Raw genomic sequence first — 16,984 nt, 5'->3', positions numbered from 1 at the left:
ATATAAAGGCATAGACCATGCGAATTATGCAACAAAAGAAAGAAAAAGAACATTATGGTAAAAAGATAGTAGTGAGGAATACAAAAGGTCATGAGATAGAAGAAAAAATGAAAATGAGAAAAAAGATTATATAAAAAAGAAGCATAAAAGAAAAATTGAAAATATAGATCAAACAGAGGAATGAGGAGAAAAAGAAGGAAGGAGCGAAAATAACAAGAAACAAAAAGATAAAGCATAAATAACAACTGGTAAAACAATACATTAAACGAAAGACATACCACAAGAGAACAAGAATGACAGGGTAGGTGGAGCCACATAAGGAGGACCAAACGCCGGACGAGAGGTCGCGGGACGAGAAGCACATAAAGAACAACCTCCAGGCAGAATGAAGAACACTGGAATTACGGGAGCACAGAAGCCACAACCTAGTAAGAGGGGGAAACAGAATAATAATTAACATAACAAATTATAGCAATACCAAAGTTTGCAAAAAATGACTGAAATAAAAGGAATTCACACATGCGAACATATAATTAACAAATATTAAACAGCTGAGACAAAAATTTTCACAACATATTATGATTTAGAAATGTCCATAGAGATTCCTTTACAAGAGTCCAAAAATCTTTGAAGCACAGCAGGATCTTCATAGTTGGTTGTTCTGTTGTTATAAGTCACTTTGAAGAGACAGGGGTGAAATAAGCCATAACGAGCGTTCAAGCTGCGAAGAGCTGGCCTCATATCCAAAAACTTCTTTCGACGAGCAGCAGTGACTTTGGCATAGTCTTGAGCAAAAAAGAGATTGGAACCATTCCAAGAAATCTTTCCTCTCTGTTTGGCTGCCTGTAAGACTTTAAGTAGATCCGTATATTCTAGGAAATATAAAATTACTCCTCTGGGTTTCGTTGAGGAAGATGGAGAACGAGGGTTTTGGCCCAAACGGTGTGCACGTTGGATATTTAATGGCAGAGATTCTGGAAGACCAAGAAGAGTTGGAAGAAAGGACTGAAAATAGGACATTGCGTTAGAACCTTCAAGTCCCTCAGCCAGACCATAAATACGTAGGTTATTGCGCCTATTACGGTTTTCTAACTGTTCAACTTGCTGTTTAAGATGATCAACCTCTCTATGAAGAAGAGGAACTTGCACAGCAAAGTCTTGCACAGAGTCAACTCTTTTCTCCAGAACATCAACTCATTGCTCAGTGTGAGACCAATTATCTTCCAGGCTCTGCAGACGAATGTTGGTCTCTTCCATATAGGGTTTGAGGGCGCGAATCTCTTCAAGAAGAAGCTCCATCGACAGAGGCGAAGAATTAGTAGGAGAAGGAGGATTCGCTTTTCCTCGTTTTCTAGGTGCGAAGGGAACTGAAGATGGTATTTTGGACCCCTGTTTGGAGCTTGGCCGAGTCGTAGAAGAAGAGGGACCTTTTATAGCCACACAGTCATTGGGGAGATCGTCCGCATTCTCTTGTAAAATATTAAAAGGATTGAATTCTTCCAGCGATGCACCACTAGGTTGCGGAGCTTTTTTACGGTTAGGCCGGGATGCTGCCATGGTCTAAACTGAAAGAAGATGGTAACCAGCAAATTTCAGAGAGTAAAATAAAGCTGTATGAAGCTACCAGACGTAGGACAGCACACGCCACTATATGAGGGAAAAATGCTGGCGGCAAGTCCAAAAATTCTGAATCCAGAGAGTACTGACTCCCAAAGTGAGCTGACAGCAGTGCGGAGCAAGAGGGTAACAACCCTATCCTGTCAGACTGAATTTATGACGAACATTACATTGCCCCAATGCAGAAATAGCAAGCCATGGAACGCAAAAATGTATCAGATACGATAGCATAGCTGCGGTGATCAAATAAGAAATGTCCCGTAAAAAAAACAATGAAGGAGCTCATAGAAAGCATAATAAAAAACAGATTAGGCACTTATTTCCACAAAAACTGACATCCTCGGAGGTAAAAAGGCAGCAAACGTGAGAAACACCTCAAAAAGAAAAAACAAAATGGCGGCCCGAGCGCATTACAGCCGTTATAAAGCCAAAAACGGTATCCTGAAGCTCACCATGCGTCGACGGCTATAACGCGTTCCATGGAGCCACACTTCCGACGATATCGGAAGCGGTTTCTGTGCGTTGAAATTGGGGGAAAATAGCCTGGAAAGAGTCCTTCGCCTCACGCCACCGCGGAGCTCTCGGACGCCGCGGCCATCCCCGAAGGCGCCTAAGCCACGCCCCCCAGGAATGCCACTTTGAACAAGAAATATTCCATATAGGGATAGGAGATAAGGCACTATTCCCACTCCCAGCAAACAGATGGAGGTAACAACGTTTTGGGTCATTCATCGCATCAAAGGAGGGCAGTGATTTTCTCCTATGTGACAAACATTTCTTAAGTCTGATGCCTTGAGAACAAGTAAAGATAAGCATCACTTCTGTTTAAAGGACCTTCAAAAGTATACAAAACTAAGCGGGTCCCGGAGAGTTGAGGGTCCAAGGCTGTGGAATGCATTGATAGTCAACCCAAACTACATGTAGATAAGAGCATAATTAATACTAATCTTTTTAAACTTGCCTTTAACTCCATTTCACACCGGAAAGGGGCTGTATGTGGAGAAAATTTGACGAGAACTGATCCTAATGATCAAACTTGAACGTGAATAACCAAAGATTTTCTCCTCATAGACTCAGAGCTCTGATGTAATCAAAAGGGAAGACATAGAGGACTCAATAAAACCTCCATGAACATAGATTTATTCAACAGTAATGCATATTTACTGTATTTAGTACACTTGGATATATTTTCCCATAGGAAGAACAAAAAAGAGAGCAAGGACTGATATGTGGAACCGTCCCTGTCCCAGGGTAATACAATCAAAACCAACTTAGACGGACACAAGCTAGATGGCTGAATAATGCTGTAGTGCCAGGCACCACTAAGGTTTGTTAGAAGAACCCTCGCACACCAACCTAGTTGGTGTCATGCTTCATCATTGGGTTACCAGCTGAGTAGCCGAATGCTACCCAGCTGTACTGCGACACCTGGTTACAGTGGAGCATTTTCTTTTCGTGAGTGTGATGAAGTGGTGTGAATTAAAAATACCTCTGGGGATTTTTACTGATACTTATTTATTCCCAACGGCCCAGGGTATATTAAAAACTGAAAACGGATAATATATTAAGACTAGAGATTTGGTCTTAATTATCCTTTTGGAATAAATAAATATCAGTAAGAATCCCCAGAGGTATTTTTAACTCGCACTACTTCATCACACTCACAAAAAGGAAAAAAACAGCTCTACTGTAACCAGGTGTCACAGCACAGCTGGGTACCATTCGGCTACTCAGCTGGGAACCCGATGATGAATCATGACACCAACTAGGTTGGTGTGCGAGGGTTCTTCTAACAAACCTTAGTGGTGCCTGGCACTACAGCATTATTCAGCCATCTAGCTTGGGTCCGTCTAAGTTGTTTTTGATATCTTTTACCATACACCTGTCCATGATTATTAAACATATAGCTACAAGGCTGTATTTCCACAGTCTGCAGACAGACTGCCGAATCAAGTGTGGCTTCAATAATGTAATGGACGATATCAATGCCATATCATCAATTAAGCCATATGTGATGTCATCTGTAAGGCAGTCTACAGCACTACACTCAGGGCGTTATGTCACCTCAACTCGATTAATATTGAGGAATCGGGGGCGTAGCTTAACCGCCGAGCGCGATGGCTGCGGGCGATGAAGCCCCTGACGCCGATGGCCTGAAAGCTCGGCGGGGTGTGTGAGGTACCTCCGCTGTGACGCCGTGCGCTGGGCAGGGCTCGCACTGAGACTCCGGGCAGAAGTGGAACGGAGCGAGGATCGGGCCCGGAATCCCCAGGCTTGAGTGACTGCACGGCCAGCCGGAACCTCCGTGTGAAGCCTCTGCAATTGTCGGAGCATGGCAGCACCCCGGAGGCCAAGGCCCAACGTTCTGCATTTGGACCCCTGCAGGCGTGGGGGGCCGCAGTAGGGTCTCTCTTGTTGGTTCCCCCACTATCAGAATCCTTACCGAGGTGGCTGCCACAGGTATCAGAGATACATCGGCAGTCCGTGACATGGCCCACATCTTCTGATCCGCATACCGCTAAGCGGCCCTGTCGGAAACTGACAGGCAGGGCCGCAGTCTAGTACTCAGGCTTCAGCTTAGGGTGGAGAGCCCGCATGCATCGTAATCTCCAGATAGGAGGACCAGGACCTGAATAAACAATCGGCCCAACGGCAGTGGACCGGACTGACAGACGGGTGAGCCACACTGCGACACAGCGGCATAATTCACTTTGGGGGCAATGCACCCTGACTACATTCTTGCCAAGCAGCACTCAGTGCACGGATGACCCTGGTCCAAAACCACAAGGGCTGTAGCACACGCACATTGGGGACAGTGACACGTGGTTGGTAGCCATTGCTGGCATATACTTCATTGGAGGAAGGTGTGACTACAAGCTAATACATCTCTAAAATACTGAGGTCAGTACACCCTTCATTTTACAACCCTAGCGTGACAGCACTCTGGCAGCCTCTCGAGTGTTTGACTTTGTGTGCTGTGTGTGAAACTTGAACCACGAGTGCATAGTGCTGTTGAATGGTACTTTGTTTATGCCGCTGCGTCATGTCAGGACCAAAACGACAGAGGTCTACATTCCAGACAAAGCTGGATAAATACACAATGCACAAAGGGTGCGAACAGGAGGGGGGCGACCAAGTGAGAGGTGGAGAAATCGTCGAGGCCATCCATACGTAATGGCAGCCATTGCGGGGGTGCGTACATCACTGGAACACAGAATGAACACCATATCCATCGAAATGGCATTGCTCAGGACTGATTTGAAAAACACTAGCGAAAAAGTGAAAACCATGGAAGGGGTGACGAAGGAACTAAGTAGCGACACCCACCGAATGGGTAAAGAAATCAAAGATCTCCAATTGGCAGAAAAAAGGTTGGATGCCCAACTGGATGACTATGAAGGTCGCGCAAGCCGTAACAACGTCAGAATTATTGGGGTCCCTGAGCGAGCGGAGGGGCCAGCCGCAGACCTGTTCATGGAACCACCTACGTCCCAAAACTCTGTCAAAATTCTTTACGGTTTAAAGGGCGCATAGAGTGCTGGGTGGGAGGGGGGGGGGAGACCTAGGCCCGGTGCGCCTCCAAGGCCGATCCTGGCACAACTCCTTAACTTCAGGGACTGAGACAGTATTCTACAAACAGCACGTGCTAACCCTCCTCTAAAGTATGACAAAAGTGAACTGTCCTTTTTACCGGATTTTACCATTGAGGTTCAAAGCCAACGTCGCACGTTCCTGGATGTTAAAAAACTGATAAGGGATAACGGCATTCGTTATGCGATGTAATTTTCGGCTAAGCTGCGAGTCGAAGCGGATGGCAAGACTTGGTTTTTTTATTCGCCGGATGCAGCACAAGAGTGGTTGGAGGGCTGGAGACCAGTGAAGATTCACAACGTTAGATAAGACTTCGGCGGTGGAACTGACCAGTGACAGTTTTGCCACAACTAACGCTGTTAACAGAGGGACTTCTACGTCGCCGTCACCCCTAATGACACAGGATTGACCAAGACGCTGCGCTGAGCAGGCCAAGTGAGCATTTTCTGCATAATTTGATTGTATTTTTATATGATGCATGTCCATATATGGTTAATGGAGAGTGCACAACAGCAGTGGGAGGTCCATTGGGCGGGAGACTAATGCCTCTTCCCCTTTACTTTCTAGTAAAGGTATTTTTTTTTTTGTAAGGGCGACAAGCACTATGCACTATTGGGGTCATGGGCAGTTTCGAGCCCAGAGTGCAGGAGAGCAGGGAGGGCAACAGGGTGGTGGGTGTTGAGAGGTTTGGTATTGTAGGATTATTTTTCGTTTGTCAGAGCATTGTATTTGTCGAGTCTAAGCATGGGCATCGCAGTGACCAGGAACTTGGGACTGAGCTCATGGCAGTTCGCACACGATTCTCTTATCTGTGGGTGTTCCGGGGACATGGCAGGGCGTCCCCCCGATAGCAAAGGATAGCCGGAAATATGGGCACTACAACTGAGAAACGGATTAAGAAGTTATCATGAAATATGAATGGCTTGCGGGATCAAATTAAAAGAGAAATTGTCTTACAGTTTCTTAGGCGACATGCCCCAGAGGTGGTGTTGCTTCAGGAGACACACCTCATAGGAAACATGTGCAAGGCCCTAGCTGGAGGGGGCTACCAACTAGTGGCTCACTCCGGGTTCCCGACAGGCTCCAGGGGAGTTGGAATACTGAAAATCGTGCTTTCCCAATGGCAATAGAGCAGGTTTACACAGACCATTTGGGACAATATGCGGCGGTATCTGGTCAGTGGGAGAGTGAAGCTCTGATACTGTTGTCACTGTACTTGCCACCAGGATTGCAGGACATTACCTTTAAAGACTGGGGGGGGGGGGGGGGGTACTACTTACGTTTCCCACTGGTAGACTGGTAATAGGAGGAGACCTAAACTCAGTAGTTTCTGGGACGATGGACCACTACCCCCCTAGAGACATACCGCCCTCACGTCTGCACCTCCCGCGTTTCCTAGAAGCTATGGGTCTGGTGGACATGTGGAGGGTATATCACCCTACAGAGATGCAATACATGTTTCACTCTGGGGTCCACAAGAGCTTTTATCGTATAGATTATATCCTCGCCCCGGCGGCACAAGTTGGCTAGGTCAAGGAAGTAAGACACCTAGCTAGGGGAATATCCGACCACTCCCCAGTCTGGCTACACATGGAGTATGGTAAGGGTGACTGCAATCAGGTTGCACCTATTAGCCCCTGGTATTTTCAGAACCCTGCAATTAAATCAAAGTTAGAACAAGAAATTTAACACTACTTTGCTGAAAACAACGGCACAGTTGCCTCAGCTCGGGTTCTTTGGGAGGCCTTTAACACAGTGATAAGGGGACACGCTCTATCCCAGATCTCCGGGGCGAAAAAAAGACAGACAAGCTAGACTTCTCCGACTGGAGGAGGAAATTCTCAGATTGGAGGAGGGCCTTGCGATGTCAGCTGACCGAGACGGCCCATATTTTCTCCACTTGACACAAGAGGAGTACAGATCCGAGGCGAGAGGCTGCCAAAACCATGCTCAGCCACAAGATGGGGAGCGTATATGAGCTGGGGGACAAGGCCGGGAAAATATTAGCCGAGTTAGACAGGAGGGAAGCAGCGAACCGATTGGTCACAGAACTTTGGATGGCAAACGGGAAAAAGCTCACTGATCCACAGGACATCGCGGACGAGTTTGGTAGATATAATGGCTTGGTCTACACTTCTAGGTGCAGCAGACAGGAGGTGGAAACTAAAGATCTACTGGCGGAGATTCGTCTGCCGGTACTGGCAGACGCAGACAGAACTTCGTTGGAGGGGGACATCACCCCAGACAAAATAGCACAGGCTATTCATTCTCTCCAGACTGGAAAAGCAATGGGCCCCAACTGTACAAATTAAGACCTGATAAGATAGCCCCCTACCTCAGAGCAATGTTCGAAGAAAGTCTTGAAGAGGGATCCCTTCACCAGGACCAAAGATTGGCCAACCTGGTAGTGATACCTAAGGAGGGAAGACCAAGAGACAGCTGTCAATCGTATCGACCCATATCGCTACTGAACGCCGAGGCCAAAATATTGGCTAAATTGCTTGCCACCCGATTGACTCGGGTTCTTCCGGAACTGGTTCATCCGGACCAATCCGGCTTTATGCCGTCGCGTAACACATCCCTGAATTTAAGGAGGGTGCATGGCGGTATGGGAAGGGCTGACACCATAAAAGAAGATGCAGTTGTGGTGTCTCTAGACGCCACCATGGCGTTTGACACCACTGAGTGGCCATACCTGTTCGCCATCTTGGAAAGGTTGGGATTCGGTTCCTAAATTTATCAGCTGGGTCCGACTTTTACACACTGACCCACTCGTACAGGTAGAGGTCAATAACAAAAAATCAGCTTTATTCCACCTCCACAGGGGGACTAGACAAGGGTGCCCCCAGTCCACCTTGCTGTTCGCTCTTACATTAGAACCCCTGGCCTGCTAGATCCGACGAGACCCCGTAATAGGAGGGCTGCGCTGTGCTGATGATTGGGAGGACCGGCTATCGCTCTACGCAGACAACATTTTGCTATACCTGGCTTTCCCAAATAGATCCCTGCATTGAGTCCTTAATATCTTTACTAATTTCTGTACATACTCCGGGTATACTATCAAGTGGTCAAAGTCGTTAATTTTTGTGCTTCAGGGCATGCCGCCGGTCCTACTAAAGGAATATCAACTTAAGATAGTGACAGAGGGGTTTAAATATTTGGGGATTTTTATTACTAAGGATCCTAAATTATTTTACAATGCTAACCTCTTACCGCCGCTGCAGTGATTGAAGTGGAACATTGGTAATCTCTTCCATTGTCACTATTGGGGAGAGCCGCGTTGTTTAAAATAATGTCTCTCCCTAGGTTCTTATACGTCCTACAAAATTCACCTGCCCTGATTCCCACATCATATTTCAGACAGGTGGAAAGTGCGCACCAAGCGCTGCTCTGGGGGAGTGGTCGGCCGAGAATCGCATTCTCAAAATTGGTGCGTAGCTGGCATGATGGAATCGGTTTGCCAAATATTAAAAAATACTACTGGCCAGCACAACTAGCAGCTATCAACCACTGTATATACCAGCCCCCTACGGATCCTGGCTATGCCACGGATAGGGGGCTCCTCCCCGGCGGGAATTATACATGGGCACTATATTCTAAACTGGCCAAACTCCCCCTGACAGGCCCTACAAAACATTCTGTATAGGTTTCGCACCAGGTCCAGAAAGATATGGGATGGGCAAACACCATAACGCGGTTTACACCACTATGGGACTCCCGAGTGGGCAATGTTTGGAAAAAAGAAGAAGTAATGCCCTTCACGGCCCTACAACATAAGTTCGAGCTCGCAGACACTGAGGGATTCAGATACTTGCAGGTGCGACACGCATTATACACTGTTATGCCAAAGGGGAAGACCCCTCCTGAGGCCTCTCCTCTTGAGGACAGGCTTCTGGACAGCTATATGCCCAAAAAGGCAATCTCCCTGACGTACCTAAAACTTATAAATCATTCACCTGATCCCCTACCACGGCTCCGTGCAATGTGGGAAAGTGATCCAACAGAACTTGATGAGGAGGAGTGAATGGAGGTGCTGGCATTCCAGAGGGAGGGGGCAATATCCTCAAAGCTGAAACTGGTGCAGCTGAAAATACTGCACAGGATATATATTACGGACCAGCCTTGGTCAGGATGGGGTATGACACTAATTGTAGACGGAGATGTGTCCGGGAAGGCACCTTTTTAGGTCTCGCGCCTAGCGTTGCAGTGCGCAGCGAGAGACCTCTTGTACGGGGTTTGAAAATCGGCATAGGAATCGCACACGCTTGTGCGTGTGCTTTTCCTTTTGGCCCCCGCGATTGGGCTTTGCATGCGTGTTTTTCAATAAGACGGCACGCAATAGGCCAAAGGCGGTCGCGTTGCTCCGCCCATGGCCTATTGGTGTCTATTACGCGCACCGCTGCCATGTGGTTTCAATTATCGTGCCCAGACACGGGCGCGATAATTGAAACCACATGGCGCGCGCGCGCACCACTCGTTCTCTTTTCCTTCAATACTAGACATGAACGCATTCTAATTTCAATTATTAGGCATACACTTAAAGCCCCCATGGTAAGACAGTCTCATATACTTAGCGATAGGAACAGTGAAATAAAAAATAATAAAGGAGACTTATTAAATCTCGTATATTATTTAGACGTCTCCACAATTCATCAATGTGTTTTGTCATTAGAGATGAAACCACCGTGCTAAAATTACGCGAATTAGAGTCATTTAGGTCTTCGATTTAAATGCTTTGCAACATTCATCGTTCCATTTGGGGTACAAGATAACTTCATCGTTCATATCTCAAGGGCTGCACTATACAAATACTAAGCATTTAACAACAGATTCACTCTAGGCTTTGTAGTCCCAAATCAGCACAATATGCTTTATTGCAATAGCTTTTAAAGAGTGAAACTATGCCGACATCTTGTGTTCTCTATAACACGCAATCAGCTCATACCTTGCTGGTTTGTATATGAAGCACCCTACAGTTGTGGGCAAAGATCAGAGTTATGACTTTTCATTTGCTGTAATCTTTGTATAAAAGCACAACTGTTATGGTTTGAATACTACAACACTGGTTTTTAGTCTACAGAATGATGTCCACTGCAGGGTGAAGGAATACCAGCTTTTTACTGGGAACTGGCCATTTCTGTTCTTCCCCCTGTATGTTTATGATATAATGGAAATAAAACAGTATATTTACTAGTGTTCTTGTTACCTACGGTCCTACACGGGCCTCCGCCTCACCTGCGCGGTCACTGGTGGCTCCTTGGGGCTTTGCTACTCTTGTTCCTTCTTCTCCACCCTTGCCTGTCTTCCCGTCAGACCACCTTCCGTTCCCTTAGGCTTTGGTGGCAGGAAGGAAAATAACACAAGCGTAATGACCGAAGAGCACAGTGTTCCTCTAAAGCCGCCTAGGCCTCGAATCCCCAGCCTTTCCTACTATTGCCACGCTGACTCTCCGGGGCACAGCGCAAGCTGGTGGGATGTTGCACGTCCAGACCCCAGAACCGCCTCACGTGATACGCCTACCTGCCCTCGAGACAGTCATGTCCGAAGCTTCCTTGAACACTAGACCGCGTATTCGGCTTTTTAACCTGCAGTCTGCCCGCCATTTTGGGTGTAGAGAAGTGTTTTAATCTAAAAGTGCGGTGAGAAGGACCATGATCTGAAAGGCGGTAATTCCCTTCAACGATTAGTTTATCCATAAAATAGTTCGCCTTTCGGACACGTCCGTTTCTGTAAACGTGTGAAAGTAAAAGAGAAACATTGTTTTCGACATTAACGTGAATGCCGCGTTTCTGCTCTATCTACTACCGAGCCTGCGAACGACAAAGTGTAGCTTTTGGCGTCTTTCCCCTTAGGGTCTCCGGAGCGGCTGATCCGTGTTCCCACAGGAAGACGCCGGTATTTGCAGCCAGAAGGCAGACGTTTATCATTACACGAGATTACCTAGTACCTTTATGTGTAGTTCTTCTATGCAACATTGCTTTTTTTTTTAGATTACAGAATACGGACGTTTGCATGATTGCAGTCAATATTACGGCATATACTTCTTAAAAAATACTTAAGTGATGTAAAATGTTTGCCAAATGTTTAAATTTTGCTCTCTGTTTTGTACAGTTAAGTGTACTTTCGGTTTCAGAATTTTGTTCTGTCTGCCTTGGGATACCCTGTCCACTAAGTCAGATACTGCAGGGAAGGAAAGAATGCTTCTTTTTTGTGTCTTCCTTTATATTATGTGGGAGTTATACGATCAGTAACAACAACACGTCGAGTTAATATGTTGGCTTTATTCAATTTATTAAAGTGATAGATCCCTTCTTGCAGCCGTGACGCAATTCAGCTGGACGCATTTGTAAGTGTTACTGTAAACAAGCTTTCAATATAGCAGAGGTACAAACATTTCCGTTCATATCATGGTGCTGAAATAAACACTTTTTTTTTAGCCAGTGCAGTATTGAAAGTCTATTTTCTTCTATCCTGTGTCTCTATAAATATTATTGTTCCCACCAATGTTTTGCTCTACTTTGTGTCTCCATTATACCTTTGTTTGGTTTTACTTCACCTGCCTTCAGCGTCTTTCTCTCCCATTCATCTCCAGTGCGTCTCTCATTCTCCTCCATTTTACGCCAGATTCTTGAAATACACTTTATACTAAGCAAAAGTAAAAAGCAGTCAATTTCAAAGCCAACAGCTCTAACTTTAAAAAATGCAAAACCTATTGCTTTGAAAATACTTGTTTCATATACTGTGGGAATGCCCTCACATAGCAACATATTGGAGTGCAGTTACCTCATGTATGGGGGAAGTTCTGGGGCAGACGATAACAATGGAGGCCAAGCGATGTCTCCTAAATATATGGGAACCGACTGACTTGAGCAATAAAAGAAAAAACCTGGGTAGCACTAGACTTGATGGTCGCTAAATGGAACATTGCAAGAAAGTGGGGAGTCCACACAGCTCTGACGCTGAGGGAATGGGAAGGAAACATGGATTGGTCCATGTTTCGACAAAAAACAGTATATGTCACAAGAGGATGCCCTAGAAAATGGATACAAATATGGGAGAAATGGAATGACTATAGAGGTACCATATGTGAGTCACCCGCATTACCGGCACAGCCGCCCCGAGAGGAACTAACAACTTAATGTTCTATTGTGCACTGTAAAATATACTTCGCAGGTTTCTGTGGAATTGTGTATAATGTATCACTAACAACCATGCCTTACAATTTCTGTCAAATATACACTGTGACAGTGTTTTGATTTAACAATAAAAAGAATTTAAAAAAAAAATACTGAGGAATCTCAGAGGTTATAAGGGTTTGTATCAGAACCACAACAGCCCCTAACCTGAAGCTTTTTCGCAATATGAGTGGCCAGTAATTAACCTGAATTCCTTTAGTTTTTCTAGGACATACTTTGACCTCTGCTACAGTTCCCACTAAGCCCAGGATGTGGCCTTCAATGGCACCCTTTGCCTTGTCCCACAGGCCTCAGCCTTTAGCTTTGTCCAGCAGGCTGTGGGTGCTGGCCAAAGGCAAAGCAATGTGCTCAATCACCCTGCCTTACAAGCCCTCTGTACATGGTCAAGCTAGAAGGGCCTGGCCATCGGCCTGTTCCAGCAACCAACCCTCTCTGCCCCCTGACACCTTCACACATCCGCACCCTGGAGGCTCAGGGCCAGAACCTGCCACCACAGCTCATGCATCCCCAACTGAGGCTTTCTGACTTAAGAGCTGGCTATACATGACTCGGCCGTTGGAAACAGTGCTGCTTTCAAGATCTAGATAGCTCTTCGATGGATACACAGAGTGACAAACCAGTTTTCCTAAAGTCAACTGATAGGTGTGGAAAATAGCACAGATTGGAGAGTCCATTATGATGAACACATTGGTCTTCTGACCTTGACCAAAGGTGGAGAGCCAACACTTGAGTGGTAGGCGACATTGCTCCCACGCTAGCCTTCACTCCTCGGTCCCTGGGCAAGGTTGGACAACGTGATAATAACCTCTTCAACACTCTGGTCCAGAGTAGGTCAGGAGGGAAAATAGCCCATACCCATATAAAATCATGGAGGGCTAGGAAGAAGGGGGCTTGGATCACTGGGTGGTATTTTGAAGACCAATGCACCAATGTGCCAGGCAGCCTCGCAATAATAGAACCCGATGCAAACCGTATAGGCAAGAATTTGCGTTTTAAATTTTTTTTTGTTTTTAGGTTAGGTGCAAGTTTACAAACCATGACATTGAAGATGGGAGAAATAACTTTCTCGGCCAATCTGATTCGCCCCCACGTAAATTTCAGTTTGCCAACCAAATTATCAAAAAAGCATTTTATCATTCCATTTTTAATTTTGTCCATAAAGTGTAGGGTTGAGCTCAGCCAATATTTAATGATGTGCTTTAAGAAGCATTTTTAGCTACTTAAATTTATTTGGAATTTTTAAGTTTATTTCAAAAGTGCAGTATACGGTGACAGAAAACTATAAGTACGTAAGATAAACAATTTTCACCACAGTGTGAAAATATTAAGGGAGTAAATAAAGTTATCAGCCTATAATTCTAACACTTTTGACAACCTTTGTTTAGATGTTAAAGTATGCTGTTTTTCAACACCATGAGTTTTATTGTAAAGGTGTAGTTGGATTATTAATATAGATGTTATTACTTCACTATTTAATATAACAGCAATACAAGGTGAGGTTAGAGATATAGTGCCCAGAGGGAGCTTCAGATATGAATGTGCACTTCTTTTGTGACCGGAGTACTTCATCTAGGTTTATTCTTAAAATTGTAGCCCTAGTAATCCTTCTCCTCTCGACCTCATTATCTCCTCCGCCTATCCAATCTTGGATGAACAATCCAAACATTCTCAACAACAAGCCTACCATTGTTGACCGTGCCAGATCTCTAGGCTCTATCCTAGACAAAAGGCTCAACTTACAGAACCATATCAGTACCATCGCCAAGAATGCACATTACCAACTGCAACTTCTCTAGAGGGTTCGGCACTTCTTTCCTGAGTAAGACCTAAAAGCCTTGGTTCAAGCTTTGGTTCTTTCCAGATTGGAATACTGCAACTCTCTCCTTGCTGGCCTCCCCAAATCCCACCTTTCCCCTCTAAAACCCATCCTCCACTCAGAAGCTCGCTTCCTTTATGGGGCTAAAAGAAATGATCACATCACACCCATACTGCTGTTGGTTCTTCGCTGGCCTCTTATCGAAGAAAGGTCATTTTACAAAACTCTCGGTCTCACCCACAAAGCCTTGCACACCTCCACACCATGCTATCTGGCTAATGAAAATCCCAGGCGGCTTTAGACCTTTACGCTATGCGGAAAACTTACTGCTCGAACCTCCTACCTTCAAAAGGAAAAGATTTAGGTCTCAATCCTTCTCTGGTAATGCGGCCAGAATCAGGGACTCACTTCCTCCATCCCTCCGAACCACCACCTCTTTCTGGACTTTCAAAACTGATCTTAAAATTCTCCTCCTCCAACGGCACTTCCTGGCAAAATTCAAACCAATTCTTGACCTTTACGGCCATCTAGCACTCACATGATGTCAACTTTGTAAATATGTATTTTACTCCCGTTTTAACTTAACGCTGACACTTTTCTATTTTTTACAATACAAAATATGCAACTTGTTAGCGTTGTCAATCAATCAAGTGTTTGTTAAGCACGACTACTCACCCGTAAGGGTGTCAAGGCGCGGGGGGGTCGCAGGTTCCAGTCCATCAAGGAGGGGGTCTGTCGAAGAGCCAGGTTTTGAGGTTTCTTGCGAAGATGGGGAGCGATGTTGTCTGTCTGAGGTGGAGCGGAAGGTCGTTCCAGGCTCTGGCCGAGCGGAAGGTCATTCCAGGCTCTGGCCGTGCAGAAAGAGCGGCCTCCCGCTCTGGTCTTTCTGATGCGGGGGGGACCACGGCGTAGGAGAGCTGGGCTAATCGTAGGGTCCTTTGGGGTGCGTGGAATTTGAGTTGGCTGTTCAGGCATGCTGGTCCAGTGTCGTGGAGGGCCTTGTGAGCGTGGGTTAGCATCTTGAAGGTGACTCTAGCTTCGATGGGGAGCCAGTGGAGTGTGAGCAGGTGCTGGGAGATGTGGCAGTGTCTTGGCAGGTTGAGGACCAGTCTTGCAGCGGAGGCGTTTTGGGTGTTCTGTAGCTTGCGGGTGAGGTTTTTGTTTATTCTGGCATAGAGTGCTTTGCCGTAGTCGAGCCTGCTGGTGACCAGGGCGTGAGTGACGGTCTTTCTGTGTTCGAGGAGGATCCATTTGAAGGTCTTACGTAGGAGGCGGAGGGTGTGGAAGCAGGAGGACGAGACGGAGTTGATCTGGCGGTCCATTTAGAGCTCTGAGTCCAGGATGATTCCCAGGTTGCATGCGTGGTCCATGGGGGTGGGCGGGCTTCCGAGGGCGGGGGGCCACCAGGCATCAGGGTTTGGGCCCATGATGAGTACTTCCGTTTTGTTGGTGTTTAGTTGTAGGCAGCGTTGTAACTGGCTATATGTAACTTTTTTTGCATGGTTCGTCTATCTAGGTGTACCTTTTGTAACTTCCCTGGTTCTTTTGTAAAGCTCTCTGACACCTTTGGGTAAAGTTTGCTCTCTATAAAACTGCATTAAATAGTTACCCCGTTATACACACACAAGTGAAAATACTAGAATGCAAAGAAATTATCTGTTGATAGGTTCCTCATTCATGGACCTATAAGTCTTGTGAGCTTTGGGTAAGGATCCATACCAATGCAATGTTGTGATTTTAGCTATCTGAAACAGCTATAACTCGCTACTTAAAACCTCAAACAAATCTATCTTCGGTTGGGAGATGAAGTAAAAAAAAAAACTGTTCAGAACTGCAGGTTGTTAAACTAACCTGTGATCTTTGCGTCCCCTTACTAACCATTATCGGTCACATCCGTCATTCATCCCAGACGTTACGTCACTCTGTCGAAATCGGGTACGTGTTTTACTTTCAACTAAATCAGCCCCTTGCGATATGGCCGACAGTGAGGGTGACCGTTAAGTAATCTTGTCAAAAAGCAAAAACAAGTGAAAAGGGACTTTCATGTTTAACAGCATAATCTTGGCAAGCGCCTTTAAACACTCCACGGAAAAACCTAAGCTCGTTCACTCCAGCAAGTGACAGCATCACTTTCCTCTGATTAATTATCCCCGCTACGCTCTCTAGTTCGCCCCAACAGACCCAAGACCACTCCCCCCACCTTAACCCTGCTCTAGACATCACCTACCCCACTCCTGGCCTACTCAGCAGCCCAGGCCGGGTCTGCACTCTTCCACCTGGGCCGGTTGCCAGGTTCCGCTGCAAGTGCAACCCGTAACCGAGGCCAAGGTGAGCCGGTCAGCAGAACGTCTCACTGGGATTCGTAGTCCGTAGGAGCTCCACGCCCTGCAGAATCCAGGAAAAATTGCGTATTTGGGACTACAACTCCCAGTAACCCCTGCTCTGTTCCATGGTTTCACAATTTATGTGTGAACTACAACTCCCAGGAAACGAAAAGCGCGAGCCGGAGACGGAACACTCACATTTAACAGCCGTAGAACGCGTCATCATGTCATCTGGATTCTGTGTCCCTCTTTGAACGATTAACTGAAACGGACTTGTACTGAGAGTTTTTTTTAGAAATAACGCACAACGTTTGCTTGCACACTCTTTACGAGCCATTTGCTTTATCATTTTAATCTTTTTATACAATATGTAATGCTTTACAGTGGTTATTAAACACGTTATATTTGAATAACGATACACCTTATTACATGCTTGTAAA

General features: G+C 45.9%; 1 protein-coding gene across 4 annotated transcripts in view; it reads right to left on the bottom strand.

Annotated features, from left to right (window-relative positions):
* LOC146786095 (mitochondrial ubiquitin ligase activator of nfkb 1-A-like) overlaps window positions 1-16,582 on the bottom strand; it is a 45,146-nt gene extending 28,564 nt beyond the window's left edge. Inside the window, exons 1-3 of one of the 4 annotated variants that reach the window (XM_085635587.1) lie at window positions 16,448-16,524; window positions 11,765-11,853; window positions 279-425 (exon numbers count right to left, since the gene is read on the bottom strand). In XM_085635587.1, coding sequence (XP_085491713.1) covers window positions 279-425; window positions 11,765-11,822 — 205 coding nt within the window. In that variant the 5' untranslated portion in view covers window positions 11,823-11,853; window positions 16,448-16,524. Of the gene's footprint in view, window positions 1-278; window positions 426-11,764; window positions 11,854-16,071; window positions 16,204-16,447 lie in introns of those variants that run through there. The other 3 variants (XM_085635583.1, XM_085635584.1, XM_085635585.1) reach the window with 3 other exon arrangements.
* Between the last annotated feature and the right edge of the window lie 402 nt (window positions 16,583-16,984).

Source organism: Triturus cristatus, chromosome 11 (assembly GCF_964204655.1).
Source record: "Triturus cristatus chromosome 11, aTriCri1.1, whole genome shotgun sequence".
Lineage (NCBI taxonomy): Eukaryota > Metazoa > Chordata > Amphibia > Caudata > Salamandridae > Triturus > Triturus cristatus.
This window is presented reverse-complemented; position numbering and strand designations above follow the sequence as displayed.